Consider the following 14,623-nt stretch of genomic DNA (forward strand, 5'->3'; position numbering starts at 1 on the left):
TGTCGTGACTAGTAAAGTTGATGTGTGTTAATTTTCTTAACTATGGTGTGTTTCAAAGGAATATTCATGTCAAAATTAACGGTAAGTTATCTACGGTTTTGTACTTTCATTTTTGGGTATGTATTGGAATGAAAACACTCTAAATTGGTTGTTTTTTCATGTGTGACAATTTCAATGTTGATCAGCTATGCCAGCTGCTCAGCTAGGCTATCCATACTTTTGTTTTTTACGCTATTTACTCGTGGGAAAAGTATTTAACTCACAATATGCCATTTGTGCCCTTAATTCTTTCCAGAGCATAGAAGGCAAATTTAAATACTTGTCAACTTTACCATGGGGGCATTCCTTTCAAATGAGTTCATCGCAACAGATTGTCAATTGATTAGAAAGGATGTAGTGGATGGTTTGCAAACCCAAGCTTACTGGATGGTCTCTTACGATTTGAGATATCTAGTAGTTGCACATTTATGTTGAAAGAACTAATTGGAAGTACTGATACTTTTCACCTTTAAATTCCCCCACAGCTTATCTGTAGTAGACTTTGGAATGTTTACGCTATGAAAAAAACTCAATAACACTATGGTTCGTTAAATGTTACCGTTACAAGTAGGTTGCCAATGGAAAACTGTTTGATTGTCATAGTGTATCTCTTTCCTGTGATGAATTTTATTTGTTTTTTGTTTGTTTTTGTTTTTTACAAGATTTTGTCGGTGAAGATGACTATGAGTATGCTATTGTTTTTTTCATTTAATTTATTTCCTTTTTTAATACAGATCGGTAATGAAAAAGAAACGAGTCCTGTTCTTCGCCTCATTTTCTCCTCATTGTCATCAAGCTGATCGTCTCTGCCTCACTGTCCTCTTCATCGCCGTCCTCGTCCGTCCTCGTCATCGCCGTCCTCGTCATCGCCGTCCTCGTCATCGCCGTCCTCGTCATCGCCGTCCTCGTCATCGCCGTCCTCGTCTCGCCGTCATCGCCGTCCTCGTCTCGCCGTCATCGCCGTCCTCGTCTCGCCGTCATCGCCGTCCTCGTCTCGCCGTCACCGCCGTCCTCGTCTCCCGTCACCGCCGTTCTCGTCTCGCTGTCATCGCCGCCGTCGTCTTTGCTGTCTCCAAGCTGATCGCCTTAGCCTTGCCATCTTCATTTCGCTATCTTCGCTTCATCGTCATCGAGCTAATCGCCTTTGCCGCATCATCGTCGATCGCGCCCGTCTTTGCCTCATCCCCCTCATCGTGGAGCCTCGCGTTTTGGTATTGTTTTGTTTTGTATTGTCGTGTAGTGTAAGCTAACCCGTTGGCTGCCACCCATTTTTCTCCCATTTTTTTTTGTAGCTGTAGGGACCGGCGGCGCTGTTCTACCCCTAGGTTGATCACCTATTGGGGTAGGGCAGTCGCCTGCGCCTTCGGGCGCATTTAGGCAATGCACCAGCAGGGCCTTCTCTTTGTCGATTTGATGGTGGAGTAACCCGGGGTGTGCATTCCCATAAAGGCCTCCACCATCAAGTCAGCCCGGACTTGTCGAAAGACAAGTCCCCCTTGCATCGTGTTCCATCTGAAACGATGGTAGAGACTGTAGAAGAACAACCTACGGGTTGTAATGGCTTGGCAGCCAACGGGTTAGCTTAAGTGTTTGTGTATTATGTATGTATGTATAATTGTATAATGTATTTAGTAATATGTAAATGTAATGTAAAACGTGGCGGAATTGTGGGTGGAGGTGGGACAATACAAAACCGATTCCAATTATATCTTTGTGTATTTATTTTTGGTATCTAAGAAGCAATCATTTTTAAGACATATTAGCTCGAATGGTTACTTAATGGTCGACAGGCAATAACACACGATTTTGACTTGCAATGCAAATTCCACCATCTACAGCCTGTTTCTTGTCCCAAGCCTTCAAATTTCTGGAAGTGCAAACAGACTTTCTTAGTATTCACCACACGCAAACACTTTTTTCGACTCCAAATTTTGCGCATTACTCCGTTCTGATATTTTCACAAATTCCATTTAACTGATTGGCAAATTAGTTCAATAACTTCCAATTTAATTCACCAAGGAGCAAAGGAAAACAAGTTGAACAATATATGATATGTTGATCAGCCTTCAACTTGGATTCTTGTCCCTGAAATGCTGCTTTCTGGAACATTACTCCAACATGCATCTCGTCCATTCCATCTGAAAAAAAAAACAGTATTTATTAGTTTTCTCACAATGTATCACGGGTAAGATTTAGGTGGAAGAAACTGAAGTGCCACTAATTTTACAGCGCATTATCTAAAGATGCCCTACTTTCTCGCAACTCTCCTTGTGCAATTTGTAACCAAACTGTTCGGGTTTGTTCTTCAAAGTTAATGCAGCAGTTTATCAGTGAACAAAATTCTACTTAATTACCAATGGCTTCTTTCCCTCCAATTTTTAAGACCAAAAGATAAAATAGCAAATTAATCACACGAAGTAGAATAACAAAAGAATAAAATCGTTCAGAACTATCAGCCAGTCATTTTTTAACACATTTCCAAAAATTCGATGTTTGCAATGAAGAATTTGTTGAATTCGATGTTATCGAAAAAATGATCAAACAGAACGACGTTTTTAAAATGTGTTCCAAAATGGGCATAATTGTTACGTAAGTACAAAAAACAAGTAATAAGAAAAGCCAACGCATCGCCAAAGGATCACATACTACGTAAGCTACCGCTATAAAAGTTAGTTCGAACGTTGGCAATATCTGCTTTATCAGAAGGAAGAACATTGACAAAAATGAAACCACTCGCAGCTGCTGGACTTTCTAATGTTTGAATGCAGCACGACACGTTTTTTCACTACCCAAGACGCAAAGTGTTGACTTCAAATAGTAGGTAACTATACTCCCTAAAAGAAAATCTAGAACCTTAAACATCTAACCTATTCAAGGAGAATTAGTAAATGATGTAGGATAGATAAATACTTCACCTTCAAACATTTCTATGTACAATACGGTAATCGGCTTCATGTTCGATGTGGATAGATTTGTCGTACTTTTGGCCTGAATAGACGCGAATGTTCCATAAACAGCGACCGACCCAGTATTCTTAAGATGAATGTGAAAAAAACTGTGATCCTATATTGGCCAAAAAAAAAAATCAAGAGTTGAACCGTTAAGGATTATTTATTCCATTCTTACCCATCTATGTTCTTTTCTACCAACTGCTGACAACTCAAGTCCCAAATTGACGCATCACCTCCACATAATTAGTTGTTCCAAGACCTGAAGCAAAAACAAAAAAAAATGGATGAACAGTATCTTTCGTAATACTGGAGGTACAGCAAGGCCAAACATTTCCCATTACATGTGTATAGGTCAGACGAAAGACTCAAAAGGGACCATGTGATTACTGTACCCTGTTTCCTGACGAAGGCCAGCAAGCTTGTATGAGATAGAAATTAAAAACTGCAGGATTCAAAATTTTGGCAAAAAGTCTTCAGTAAGCAAGAATGGAGTGGATGTGTATCATACAAGTAAAAATTTTACGCCAAAAGAAAACGCATTTCAACATTGCATGCAAACAATTCCCATCAAGATTTAGGCATTCGTGCGTACGGCAAAATGTTTTCTATGATCAATTAAATTACGACTACGTTAAATTTGGACAAAGTAATGTGAAAATGCATTTTCTTTGTTGGTCATTGCAGAGTCTAGGGGCCAAAGAATTACAAGAAAGGAAGACGTATTTAAGCAGTAAAAGACCGGACAATACGTCAGACGATGATCCCTGACAAAGGCTATATCCAAAATGGCGAAGGATGGACTTCGGGCCAATTTTTGCCCGCGACGTTGCCAGATCGAGAACGAAGATCTTAAATCTTAAAAAGAAATATTTTCAATATTTCGAAAAGTAAATAAAAAATAAATAACAAATAATGCCGACTAACATTTTGGCTTGGAATTTTGTTTCAATTTACCGCCAAAGCCAAAATAAATGCCGATTCCAAGTATGTGATTAGTTTTTGCCTTAATTATGTAGATTGTTAACAAAACGGAATCACTTATTCGTGTAATGTGGGTCGAATGAATGGCAAACTTTTCTTTAAGCAAGCAATGTTTAATAATTTAGAAATGGGAAAATCTTTCCATCGGAGTATTGTGTTAAATTTTTTGTATTTGATAACGCTTTACGTAATGATAACTTTTGTAGCAATTTGTGGTAATAAAGCGAGTATTCATTCAATTACACTTGGCATCCAATAATAGAAATTCATTCGAATTTGATGCCTTGAGCTAACGGCAAATCTTGGCCGTAATTAATTGTGCAAGTGCTGCGGCGCATGTACTGCTTCCATGAATCAGAACCCGATTCCCGTCCACCGCCTGTGTGTTTTTCACCGCCAAAAGCGCCACCAATCTCTGCTCCGCTAGTTGGGATGTTGATATTGACAATGCCGCAATCCGATCCTTTAGGACCCAGCCACTGCGAAATAATAAAAAAAAAAATTGATTAATACACAATAAGCTGCTTTGTTGTTTTCTTTTAATACTTTAAATATCTGGCCAAGGTTTTGAGTAAACATGCTGGACGAGAGACCCTGATCAACACTGTTGTTGATGGCGATAGCCTCATCCATATCGTTGCATTTGAGCACGTAGAGAATGGGAGCAAAACATTCGTTCATGACGACGGAAGCATTCGGCTTCAATCCGGTGATGATTGTAGGCTGCACGAAGAAGCCTGGGCGATCTGTCATCACTTGACCTCCAAAAGCCACTTGACCACCAAGTGCTACGGCTTCTTTGACGGTTGCCGAAAATGAATCAACTGCCACTTTGTTGTGCAGAGGACCCAGAAGGACACCGGCCTCTAGTGGATCACCCATTTTGGGCAATAGTTGTTCATAGGCTTTGATCAAGCCGGCCAGAACAGACTCATACACCTTTTCGTGCAAGATGAGACGCCGGGTGGTGGTGCATCGCTGGCCTGCAGTTCCAGCACATGCGAAGAGGGCCGCCCTGACGACTAGATCTACTGAGGCGCTTTCATCGACCAAAATGGCGTTGTTGCCACCCAGTTCGAGTAAATTGCGGCCGAATCGGCTCTGTACTGCTACGGCTACTTGTTTGCCTACACGGGTGCTGCCGGTGAAAGATAACAGAGGTAATCTGGGGTCATTGGCCATTGCGCTGCCAACATCAGCTCCACCGCAGACTAGACTGCAAATAGCACCCGGAAGATTGTTCTTTTCCAGCACTTGGGCTACAATTTTAGTGGTGGCAATACTGCATAATGGGGTGGATGGAGCACCTTTCCAAACCATCGTGTTGCCACAGATCTAGACGAATGCATTATTGATATGAAACGTATATGGATAGAAAAGTTATTGATCGTACTAACCATAGAGAGTGCGTTATTCCAACCGTATACAGCAACGGGGAAATTGAATGCCGAAATTATCCCAATAGTACCCAATGGATTCCACATTTCCAACAAAGTGTGATTTGGCCTCTCTGATGGAATCACTTTACCTTCAAACATTCTTGAAAGGCCAACTGCATAGTCACAAATGTCCACATACTCTTGAACTTCTCCAACACCTTCAGGGAGGATTTTTCCTATAATCAAACGAACAATTTGTTAGTTAGGACATCAAAATAGCTGTTTGGAGACATACCCATTTCCATGGAGACAAGCTTGCCAAGAGGTTCAAGTTTTTCTCTTAGGGCCACTCCAATCTGCCTGACAATCTCTCCTCGTTTGGGAGCAGGGATGTCTGCCCAGGTGCTCCAAGCCTTTCTGGCCTCAACAACACAGGTGTTGTAGTCTTCGACACTTCCCTGAGCAACTTCAGCAATGACCTCACCTGTGGCAGGTGAAATTGATTGGGTCATCTAAAAAAACCATAATATGCAATCATTTAGCAAAATGAGTAGAAGCCAGTTTACTGTAATATATTGTATTTCATGGTTACCTCCCCATTAGCAAACCACTTTCCATTGTAAACGCCTTTGTTATGGGATTCGAGACCAAGATCTTTGAGAAACGCATAGCGTGGTTGATCAATCAAAAAACTTTTGCTCGACATTGTTCTCATGCAAAGGAGGCGAGTGAATCTATCAAATGACTGAACGTTTCTGGCCAGTCTGATCGTTAGGGCCATCTCACTTGTACTTATCAACGTGTAATTCTAATTCTTTCTGTGGGCTTATAGACACCGGCAGAATCGTCTGCTTCAACTCCAAACGCCATCTTCCGGGACAAATAGTCTTTATTCACTAGGTGAAATAAAATTTTTAACCGTCAATAGTAACCCAAATAAACATCTGAATCAAATATGTCTAGTAACATCTAAAAATTTGCGATCCTTCCTTGTTTAGACAGAGCTTTATGACATAAGAAGAGTATATAAAAAATTAAACGAAGCGGTTAGACAACGGTTAAACCAGCTATTTTACGATGGTGTAAGACTATTTTTGGAAATAAAACATGTAAATTCCTGTTCACAATGCCAGTTGCCTCAAACTAGCAGGCGCAGGAAAGCAATTTGTCTGACGTGCCATACTACTAACTGAAGTGCATCAGTATTCATGTTGGATGTAGGATTTGCAGTACGTCCAAAAAAAGTTTTATGGAACACTTTAACATCATATGCCATAACAGTAATTCTTTTGCTGTTTACTCGGCCGACGAGCAATTAGATTAGAAGCACTAGAACGGACTACAAGACTCTTGTGGCTAAAGCAGTACAATCCCGTGTCAAATTCGCCAGAGACAAACGGGCCAATCGTTTCTTTTCTTGTCGTTTCCCTAACGTTGATTCTCGTCGACAAGGCCTAGGATGCGCTTCAACTGTTTTTGTTGTGAAATCAGTCCAGTTTTGCGAAGCACCAACGTTCTGTTAAGCCCAATATCATTAGCGAGTACGATGTTTGACAACTGCTAAGTTTTTCCAACTGTTTGCAAACATATAGGATAGGGGAATACATGCTGCCATCGATTAAAATGAATGCATTAGACATAGGTCTTCCATAGCATCCATGAGTTGCAAAGCATGAGGTGTTACCATCAGGTAAGAATTAAGGACGCCATTGTAGATATTGAAGAGGGCCAGAGTAAGTATAAACACAAAGCTCAACAGCTTGTCGAATCTTCAGGAGTTTGCACTCCATATAACCACCTAGTAATGAGACGAACATTAAATTTTGTTTTGCGATAAATTGCATGACAGTACATGTAATAGATTACCTTGATCAAGTTAAATATTCGAAAGACTGGAATAAAGCCAGAATTAAACTATTTGTTTTACGATGTTTAGCTTTGTTTCTACGGCTCGTATGAAAACATAATAGCTTTGCATATAATTTCGTAAAGATAATCTACTTAATCAAATGTGCGATAAGCAATAAATGTACGCCGTTCACAACGACCTACTTACAATTTCAATTACTTACCGAAAAAAAGGCGTGGCTGTCAACGAGAGGTGTGCGTGAACGTTGCGTGTTCTTGTCCTTATCTTCTTGTGATCCAGCACGTGAATGGCACTCTTTGTGTCCACAATTATCCATTGGCGTTAAGAGTAGCACACAATCAGTTTGCATGTACGCACAGATATGTGGCCCCTTGTAGTAAACTCCACATTGCACCACCATTTAGGTTGTATCCCATTTCTATATCACACAATTGAATAAACATTGAAATTTGGACTGGGTAACATTCAACCTTGAGTGCAATTACATCACCCAAGGCTAGTTGCTTACAAAGATATAACATTAATCTTTTAAATCTTCCAAATGCAATTGCGCGTCAGGCAAAAAAAAAAAGGAATCTTAAGATAAATGTCTTATAACAATTGGTAATGTTAAGAGACCTATATAAAGGCAGCCTACCCAACACGGTCTTTAGATTATTGCTTCTGTAGGCTTTGTCTCTGATTCACTTGAACAGAATACAGGTAAGCATTTTTCACCTATTTGTTCTGTTACCTGTTGAGCTATGAAAAATTATTAATTTAAATTACCTTTAACCATACAGCTTGAAGATGATTGCGGTGAAAATAGCCGTGGTTGTTCTCTTGGCGATCGTATGCGTCTCGGCCGAAACATCATGCTATGCAAATGTAGCCAATCCTAACCTTTACTTTGCCACTAAAACGTCGTACAAATTTATCAAAAACACCAACACTGATCAAATCACTCTACCTGGTAATGAATTAGATTTTTTAAATTTAGCAATGATTACCTTAACACGTCGATTCAAAACTCAGGATGCGAGGCAGTTCAAATGTGGCTCTTTTCCCGGCACGGAACCCGTTATCCTCGTAACGATCCCGAACCTGGAGGCGAAGAATATCGTCAAACAGATGACGGCAGCATTGAATCACGTGAAATGGAACTCGATGCTCTGACGCAACAGATGCCCATCCTCCGTGACGCTGTCGTTCAAAATCACGAAAGCGGAAGAGGAGAATTATGCGCTGAAGATGTGCAAAATCTGAGAGGGTGGACCATCGACATTCCTCCTGAATTAGAGGAGAAATTGGCACCTGCCGGTGAAGAAGAAATGCACGATATTGGTGATCGTTATACTGCCCGTTTGCCCGGCTTGCTCGACCATTCCTATAAAGATGGCGATTATGTGGTATGTCGTCAATTTAACTGAATTTTTAAAATTTACTACTGAAATTTTGGGTTTGATGTTACAGTTCCGTTTCACGACGGCCAGCCGAGCGGAAAAGAGTTGCCATCATTTCGCCAAAGGTGTGTGGGGTAATAATGAAGAAGACACTATCGTTTATCCTGTTCCGATTGAAAACGATCCACTTATCCGGGTAATTATAGAGACTAAAAATGTAATTCAGATAATGACGCTAATTACCTGTGTGGGCGTAACTTAGTTTTACAAGGTGTGCAGCAAATGGTACGACGAAGTGGACAACAACACGGCGTCTCGCGTCGAATGGCAAGCATTCATCGACGGGCCTGAAGTGGCCGCCACAGTAGCCGCTGTTTCTAAGCGTCTAGGTTTCGTTGTTCCGCTCTCTTACGGTACATGCAAAATATTTTAAATCATTTAAAAACATATTCAATAGTTTTAACTTGTATAATAGATCAAGTATCGTTGACTTATACAATGTGCCGATACGATAAAGCCTTGTACTACGGTCAGCTGTCGCCGTGGTGCGCCGCCTTCTCCAATCCTGATTTGCTCGTTCTCGAGTACGTGGATGATCTTCTTTACTATTACAAGGACGGCTATGGATTTGAAATTAACTGGAAGCAAGCCTGTAATCCCGTCGTCGATGTTGCCAACTATTTCAAGTAAATCCTTTATTTTGAAATTCACCAGTTCTCACCTAATTTTTCAAAAAAAAAAATCTATTTAGTTCAATCGTGCTTGGAGCTACGAACAAACCGTACGGCATCTTTTATTTCTCGCATTCGGGAGCCATGGCTAAATTGTTGGCTCGTTGGGGACTGTACAATGACACGATAGTGCCTACGGCGTCCAACTTTGCATTCCAATCAGGACGTCAATGGAGCACGTCTCGTATGCAAAACTTTGGCGTCAATATGGTCTTTGTTTTATTCCGTTGCGAACTCAATACTTACAAGGTGCAGTTGTACGTCAACGAGAGGCTGACCCACATCCCCGGATGCGCCCAGGACACTTGCCTCTTTTCAGAGTTTGCCGCTATCGTCAAGCCCATCATCGAGACGTGCGACTTGGACGCCATTTGCGAGAATCCTCCTGCTTACTTTTAATTGCATTTGCAATTTGAAAAAGAATTAAATCAAAACTGCGCTCTATCGAACTAAAATACATTTTGTTTTATCTCACCGTTAGTTAGAAGATTGGCATCAGTCAGCGATGAAATTCAAAGATGGAATCAACTGTGTGTACGGGTTAGATCAAACGTTGAATCTTGGCCCCTTCGGGCATCTGGCCTTGTAGTCAAATCGGGTGGACTGATCTAACCGAAATTTTACCTAAATCAAGGATCAGTTCTCATGAATGAAATGCATGACTGACATTGAAGCTTTCAAGTTGTCCATGCCGCACTGAAAAAGCAAAAAGCATTTCCTTGTTGATCTTGCAACAGAATTTCAGCAATGTTGCTAAATCATCGAATCTTTTGGCCTGAAGCCAAATTTGGTAAAACAGCGTATTGCAGTCACCGATAATTCATCAAATCTTGATGAACGTGGGCAGTCACGAACATTCTTTTTCCTTTCATCAGAGCCTTCTAGTAGACGTAACACATTCTCTAGCCATTGCAGTCTCGAGTTTTCAATCAGTCCCAGACTATCCTTCGTCCAATCCACTTGTCTAGTGTTATGTATCTGGTGTTTAACTTTCCAATCTCCTGCTGTTTTACCGTTCAGCCTTTTTCCTCGCGATTTGGGATTCACGCCCAAAAATCAACTTTCACCTACAAAAACGATGATTGCTTATTCCACGTTCATCCTTTTGTTGATGACTTGTCTAATTTCAACTTGCACGTCTCACAAAATTCTCATTTTGTCCCCAATCACAACACCAAGCCACACCAACGTTTTGACTCCGTTGGTCATCACGTTGGCCAATCGTGGCCATCAAGTTACTTACTGGAATGGATTAAAACCTTCGTTAACTTTAAATTCGACTCCTAATTTGAGAATGTTTTACTCACCGAATTTGCAAAGAATCAACAGCGATCATCAAATCGGATTCAACGATCGAAAAAGTCCTTTCCGTCTTCTCATGGACATTCCAAAACGAATGGTGACTTATTGCACGGCCGTTTTCCAGGATCTTGTCTTCCATCAGTTGATGAAATCTAAAGAACGATACGATCTGCTCATCATCGAAGGCGTTTTTAATGAATGCTCTTTAATTTTAGCTGAAATTTTAGACACACCTTTCATTTATTTCAACTGCATGTCACCTCCACCATGGCTGCTGCATGCAGTGGGTTCGCCATTGTCTCTCGAACAATTCCCTCATCCTGGATTCAGTTACACCGACGAAATGAATTTGTGGCAACGGACTTTAAATTCTGTCGTTGGCGTGATGGTCGTCTATTTTCATCGATGGTACGTCATGTCTATCGTGGATAACCTGGCGGCCGAAATGTTTGGAAGAGGAAATTTGACCTCCGTCGTGGAAACCCAGGATCGTTATTTAAGTCTATTGATGACAAATATTCATTTTAGTATTAATTACCAACTACCAACATCACCAGCTGTTGTTCAAGTCGGTGGATTGTACTGTGTTCCGCCTAAAGCCTTACCGGACGAACTGGAATCTTTTATTAATGGTTCCGGCGATGCTGGATTCATCCTCGTTAGTTTCGGTTCCATCCTGAAAGGAGCAGAAATGTCTGATGATATACGATGTCTTTTGCTGTCGACATTTGCCAGGTTAACACAAAGAGTCGTCATGAAATGGGAAAATGAAAGTAAAATAGGACGTGATGAAATCATTCCACCTAATGTTAAACTTTTACCTTGGCTACCTCAACAAGATCTTCTTGGTCATCCCAAGATAAAACTATTCATCAATCATGGTGGATTGAACAGTAAACAAGAAGCTGTTTATCACGGCGTTCCTTTCATTGCTCTGCCAGTCTTTGCCGACCAACCCATCAATGCCCAGAAGGCTCGAGACGATGGCTACGCCATTTTGCTCGATTGGGACAACTTAAGTGAAGAGATTTTGTTTGATTCTATTCAACAGATGCTCTTCGATCCAAGGTTTGCTTTCGAAAATGATGAATCACTTTTTGTTTTTATAAACATATTACTTTTAGGTTTGCCTCGAGAATGAAACAAGTTTCAACGTTGATGCATGACCAGATGGATCAACCTTTGGATCGTGCCGTCTATTGGATCGAATACGTGGTACGTCACCATGGTGCGTCACATTTGCGTGGCTCTTCTCGTAAACTTTCCCTCTACCAACGTGGTTTTTTGGACGTGCTGCTCCTCGTCCTCGTTTTTACCTTCTTAATCGTATACGTTGCATTCCGACTTTGTCGACGTTTTGCATCGAATGGCACGTACTCAACCAGCGCTGCCAAAAAAGACGAATGAGAACAAATTTATATCTCTGCTTAAAAATAATTTATTTTTAAAATAAAATCATTTTACATTTGTTTTTTATTAAATGAAAATTTGTTTGGTGCATCACATCATATTTAATTGATATACAAATATTGATAAGAATGTCATGCAACAGCGTGTCCGAGTCTGTCACGGAGGTAATCGCATGGTGCGGTTCCTACCAAATAAAAGCAAAGAAGTTTTATTCAACTGCAATGTGAGTTAACTAAAGATAGAAGACACAAAAAGGAGCAGCTTCAAAGATTTTTACTCAAAGATAACCATAGCCACAGGCAACTAACCGTACATAATACATTAGAAGCCGTAGTACGTCATGGCCTCCGGCCAAACCAAGAATGGCAATCTCGCGTATGGAACCATTCTAGGATATGCAAACGTGCTCCATACAAACACAGCGAATGGTAAGTGCGTCGTATCAGAAAAGGCCAAAAGTTTCACTTTTTTTATGCATTTTTTTTAAGCCAACCCTATTTTAAAAACCTTAGGATAAAAACTGGCCAGCCATAATGAAATAGCTCGTCTAGACGAGCTATACAGTTGAATAACCTAGATGTACCATTTTACATCAACGGTATTTAAAATTTTACATCATTTTGTTAAAGGCGTGTTTGAAGATCAGCTTTCGGGCACTGATCGTTGATAATGGTGCCATACAATCCAACATTTCAGAGACAAGCTTTTTCTTAGAATTTATTGCATTCCTCTCTGAAATCCGCTTCGAGAAAATTCTATAGCATTTGGTGCATCACGTTAGTTTCTTTTTCGGCTCATTATGCACAGAAGATTTTATGGTCGTGAAAACAAAGACCGAACGACATAGACGAAAAATCAAATAACAAACCAGCAAACAAAAGGTAAAAATGATAAAAGTCACGTCGAGAAGACCTCGTTGGTACAGCCAAAGTTTACGTGACGCTGTCCGTAAGTGAGGGGCCCCCTGATAACGAATCACGTACTCTACCCAATAGATGACTCTGTCTAGTGGATGATCCATTTGATCACGCATCAAAGTCGAAACGTGATGTATCTTTTCTTTGTACCTGGAACATAATAATTAATGCATGTTTTGAATGATAGGACAAGGTAATTACCTCGGATCTTTGAGAATAATCTGAATTGAATTAAATAGTATTTCTTCATTTAGATTGTCCCAATCGAGTCGAATGGCATAGCCATCATCCTGAGCCTTTTGAGCGTTGATGGGCTGGTCGGCAAAGACGGGCAGAACAATGAGAGGAACGCCATGAAAAACTGCTTCCTGGTTGCTGAAAAGGCCACCGTGTGTGATGAATAGACGGACCTTTGAATGGCCGAGAAGATCTTGTTGCGGTAACCAAGGTAACATCTTAACATTAGCTGGAATCATTTCATCCTTGACGCCAATAGTTTCTTCCCATTTCCACAGGACACGTTGTGACAGCCGGGCAAAAGTAGATAGGAAAATGCGACGGACATCATCCGGAATATCGTTCCCTTTTAAAATGGAACCGAAACTGACAACGATGAATCCATCTTCACCAGAACCATCAACAAATGATTCCAATTCGTGTGGCAGTGGTTGAGGTGGAACGCAATGCAATCCACCTGCTTCAATAACTGCCGAAGATGTTGGTATCTGGTAATTAATACTGAAATGAGTATTAATAATTAATAAACTCAAATAATGGCTTTCAATCTCTTTGACGTTTGTTAGATTGTCTCCCAACATGTCACGAGCGATACGATCGACGACAGGCGTCATAAACCAATGGCGAAAGTACAAGACCACCAAGGTTGAAATCGTATTGAATACACGCTGATGTAGATTCATTTCATCTGTAAAACTGAGTCCAGGATTAGGGAAATGTTCGATGGCTAAAGGTGAACCCACAATGTCCAATAGCCAAGGCGTCGGTGCTATGCCGTTCATGTAAATGAGCGGAGCGTCGAGGATTCGAATCAAAGGTAAAACACAATCATTCAAAATTGCTTCGACTATAATTAAATCGTATTTTTCTTTAGTGTTCATCAACTGATGGAAGATGGGATCTTGGTAAATTGCTTTGCAAAAGATTTCCAATCGATTGGCCATGTTGAAAAAGAGTTGGAATTGATTGTTTCGATCTTGAAATTTGACTTCATGGTCGATGTTGAATTTCTCCAATTGCGGCGAATATAGCAGACGTAAGTTAGTTTGATTTAGGTTGCTTTGTGGTTTCAATCCATTCCAAAATGTCACAGAATGGCCACGATCTACCAAGGCGTTCACAACTGGTTTGAAGAAATTGCTGTGACTGGGCGCAGTGATTGGTGATAGAAACAGAATATTAGATCCATTGGCCGTCTTGCTGCTGAACAAGGTCAATAACATCACAATTGCACTAACTGACATTTTTAAAATTGTTCTTTAGGAATCTCAACGAAACAAGTTCAATCGAATCCACTAAATCACATGATCGATTAAATTTAAAGCGACAGCAAACACGAGGACAACCGTCCACGTCGATGTCTCGGCACAAGAGAAAAACAACTGCGCAGACGACAGTTACCACACAACAATTGAGAATGTACC

The 14,623-nt window shown here is 40.6% G+C and overlaps 4 protein-coding genes and 1 long non-coding RNA gene across 6 annotated transcripts; 2 read left to right on the plus strand and 3 right to left on the minus strand.

The window, feature by feature from the left end:
• Positions 1-1,808: 1,808 nt before the first annotated feature.
• LOC130703051 (uncharacterized) lies at positions 1,809-3,757 on the minus strand. Of its 2 annotated transcripts, none has more exons than XR_009004524.1 (4): positions 3,383-3,757; positions 3,166-3,249; positions 2,955-3,102; positions 1,809-2,177 (listed from the first exon to the last, which is right to left on the minus strand). It is a non-coding gene; the product is annotated as an uncharacterized LOC130703051 (long non-coding RNA). The 2 variants fall into 2 exon arrangements; XR_009004525.1 differs by having other exon boundaries at positions 3,332-3,757.
• Positions 3,758-4,123: 366 nt separating this feature from the next.
• On the minus strand, positions 4,124-6,180 carry LOC130703131 (alpha-aminoadipic semialdehyde dehydrogenase-like). Its single transcript, XM_057524734.2, has 5 exons — positions 5,943-6,180; positions 5,646-5,862; positions 5,369-5,586; positions 4,518-5,306; positions 4,124-4,450 (listed from the first exon to the last, which is right to left on the minus strand). The coding sequence occupies exons 1-5, from the start codon at positions 6,129-6,131 to the stop codon at positions 4,238-4,240; spliced, it is 1,626 nt and encodes a 541-aa protein (XP_057380717.1). The 5' UTR covers positions 6,132-6,180; the 3' UTR covers positions 4,124-4,237.
• A 1,604-nt stretch (positions 6,181-7,784) lies between these two features.
• On the plus strand, positions 7,785-9,807 carry LOC130703136 (multiple inositol polyphosphate phosphatase 1-like). The gene is made up of 7 exons (XM_057524741.2): positions 7,785-7,922; positions 8,003-8,172; positions 8,235-8,608; positions 8,673-8,798; positions 8,865-9,015; positions 9,078-9,288; positions 9,354-9,807. Exons 2-7 carry the CDS (start codon positions 8,010-8,012, stop codon positions 9,730-9,732), a joined length of 1,404 nt encoding a protein of 467 aa, XP_057380724.1. The 5' UTR covers positions 7,785-7,922; positions 8,003-8,009; the 3' UTR covers positions 9,733-9,807.
• A 455-nt stretch (positions 9,808-10,262) lies between these two features.
• Positions 10,263-12,174, plus strand: LOC130703133 (UDP-glycosyltransferase UGT5-like). The gene is made up of 2 exons (XM_057524737.1): positions 10,263-11,703; positions 11,760-12,174. The coding sequence occupies exons 1-2, from the start codon at positions 10,412-10,414 to the stop codon at positions 12,040-12,042; spliced, it is 1,575 nt and encodes a 524-aa protein (XP_057380720.1). The 5' UTR covers positions 10,263-10,411; the 3' UTR covers positions 12,043-12,174.
• A 489-nt stretch (positions 12,175-12,663) lies between these two features.
• Positions 12,664-14,576, minus strand: LOC130703134 (UDP-glucosyltransferase 2-like). Its single transcript, XM_057524738.2, has 2 exons — positions 13,164-14,576; positions 12,664-13,112 (listed from the first exon to the last, which is right to left on the minus strand). The coding sequence occupies exons 1-2, from the start codon at positions 14,441-14,443 to the stop codon at positions 12,818-12,820; spliced, it is 1,575 nt and encodes a 524-aa protein (XP_057380721.1). The 5' UTR covers positions 14,444-14,576; the 3' UTR covers positions 12,664-12,817.
• Between the last annotated feature and the right edge of the window lie 47 nt (positions 14,577-14,623).

The sequence above is a fragment of the Daphnia carinata genome, chromosome 5 (assembly GCF_022539665.2).
Source record: "Daphnia carinata strain CSIRO-1 chromosome 5, CSIRO_AGI_Dcar_HiC_V3, whole genome shotgun sequence".
Lineage (NCBI taxonomy): Eukaryota > Metazoa > Arthropoda > Branchiopoda > Diplostraca > Daphniidae > Daphnia > Daphnia carinata.

What these genes read in the sequence shown, in the direction of transcription:
- LOC130703131 (XM_057524734.2), bottom strand. Translation starts at nt 6,131, where the DNA reads ATGGCCCTAACGATCAGACTGGCCAGAAACGTTCAGTCATTTGATAGA. An exon ending in AGTGGTTTGCTAATGGGGAG is followed by an intron (nt 5,863 to 5,942) that starts GTAACCATGAAA and finishes TGGTTTTTTTAG; the next exon opens with ATGACCCAATCAATTTCACC. An exon ending in ACCTTGGCCAGATATTTAAA is followed by an intron (nt 4,451 to 4,517) that starts GTATTAAAAGAA and finishes ATTATTTCGCAG; the next exon opens with TGGCTGGGTCCTAAAGGATC.
- LOC130703136 (XM_057524741.2), top strand. Translation starts at nt 8,010, where the DNA reads ATGATTGCGGTGAAAATAGCCGTGGTTGTTCTCTTGGCGATCGTATGC. An exon ending in AAAACGATCCACTTATCCGG is followed by an intron (nt 8,799 to 8,864) that starts GTAATTATAGAG and finishes GGCGTAACTTAG; the next exon opens with TTTTACAAGGTGTGCAGCAA. An exon ending in CGTTGTTCCGCTCTCTTACG is followed by an intron (nt 9,016 to 9,077) that starts GTACATGCAAAA and finishes CTTGTATAATAG; the next exon opens with ATCAAGTATCGTTGACTTAT.
- LOC130703133 (XM_057524737.1), top strand. Translation starts at nt 10,412, where the DNA reads ATGATTGCTTATTCCACGTTCATCCTTTTGTTGATGACTTGTCTAATT. An exon ending in CAGATGCTCTTCGATCCAAG is followed by an intron (nt 11,704 to 11,759) that starts GTTTGCTTTCGA and finishes TATTACTTTTAG; the next exon opens with GTTTGCCTCGAGAATGAAAC.
- LOC130703134 (XM_057524738.2), bottom strand. Translation starts at nt 14,443, where the DNA reads ATGTCAGTTAGTGCAATTGTGATGTTATTGACCTTGTTCAGCAGCAAG. An exon ending in ATTATTCTCAAAGATCCGAG is followed by an intron (nt 13,113 to 13,163) that starts GTAATTACCTTG and finishes ATTATGTTCCAG; the next exon opens with GTACAAAGAAAAGATACATC.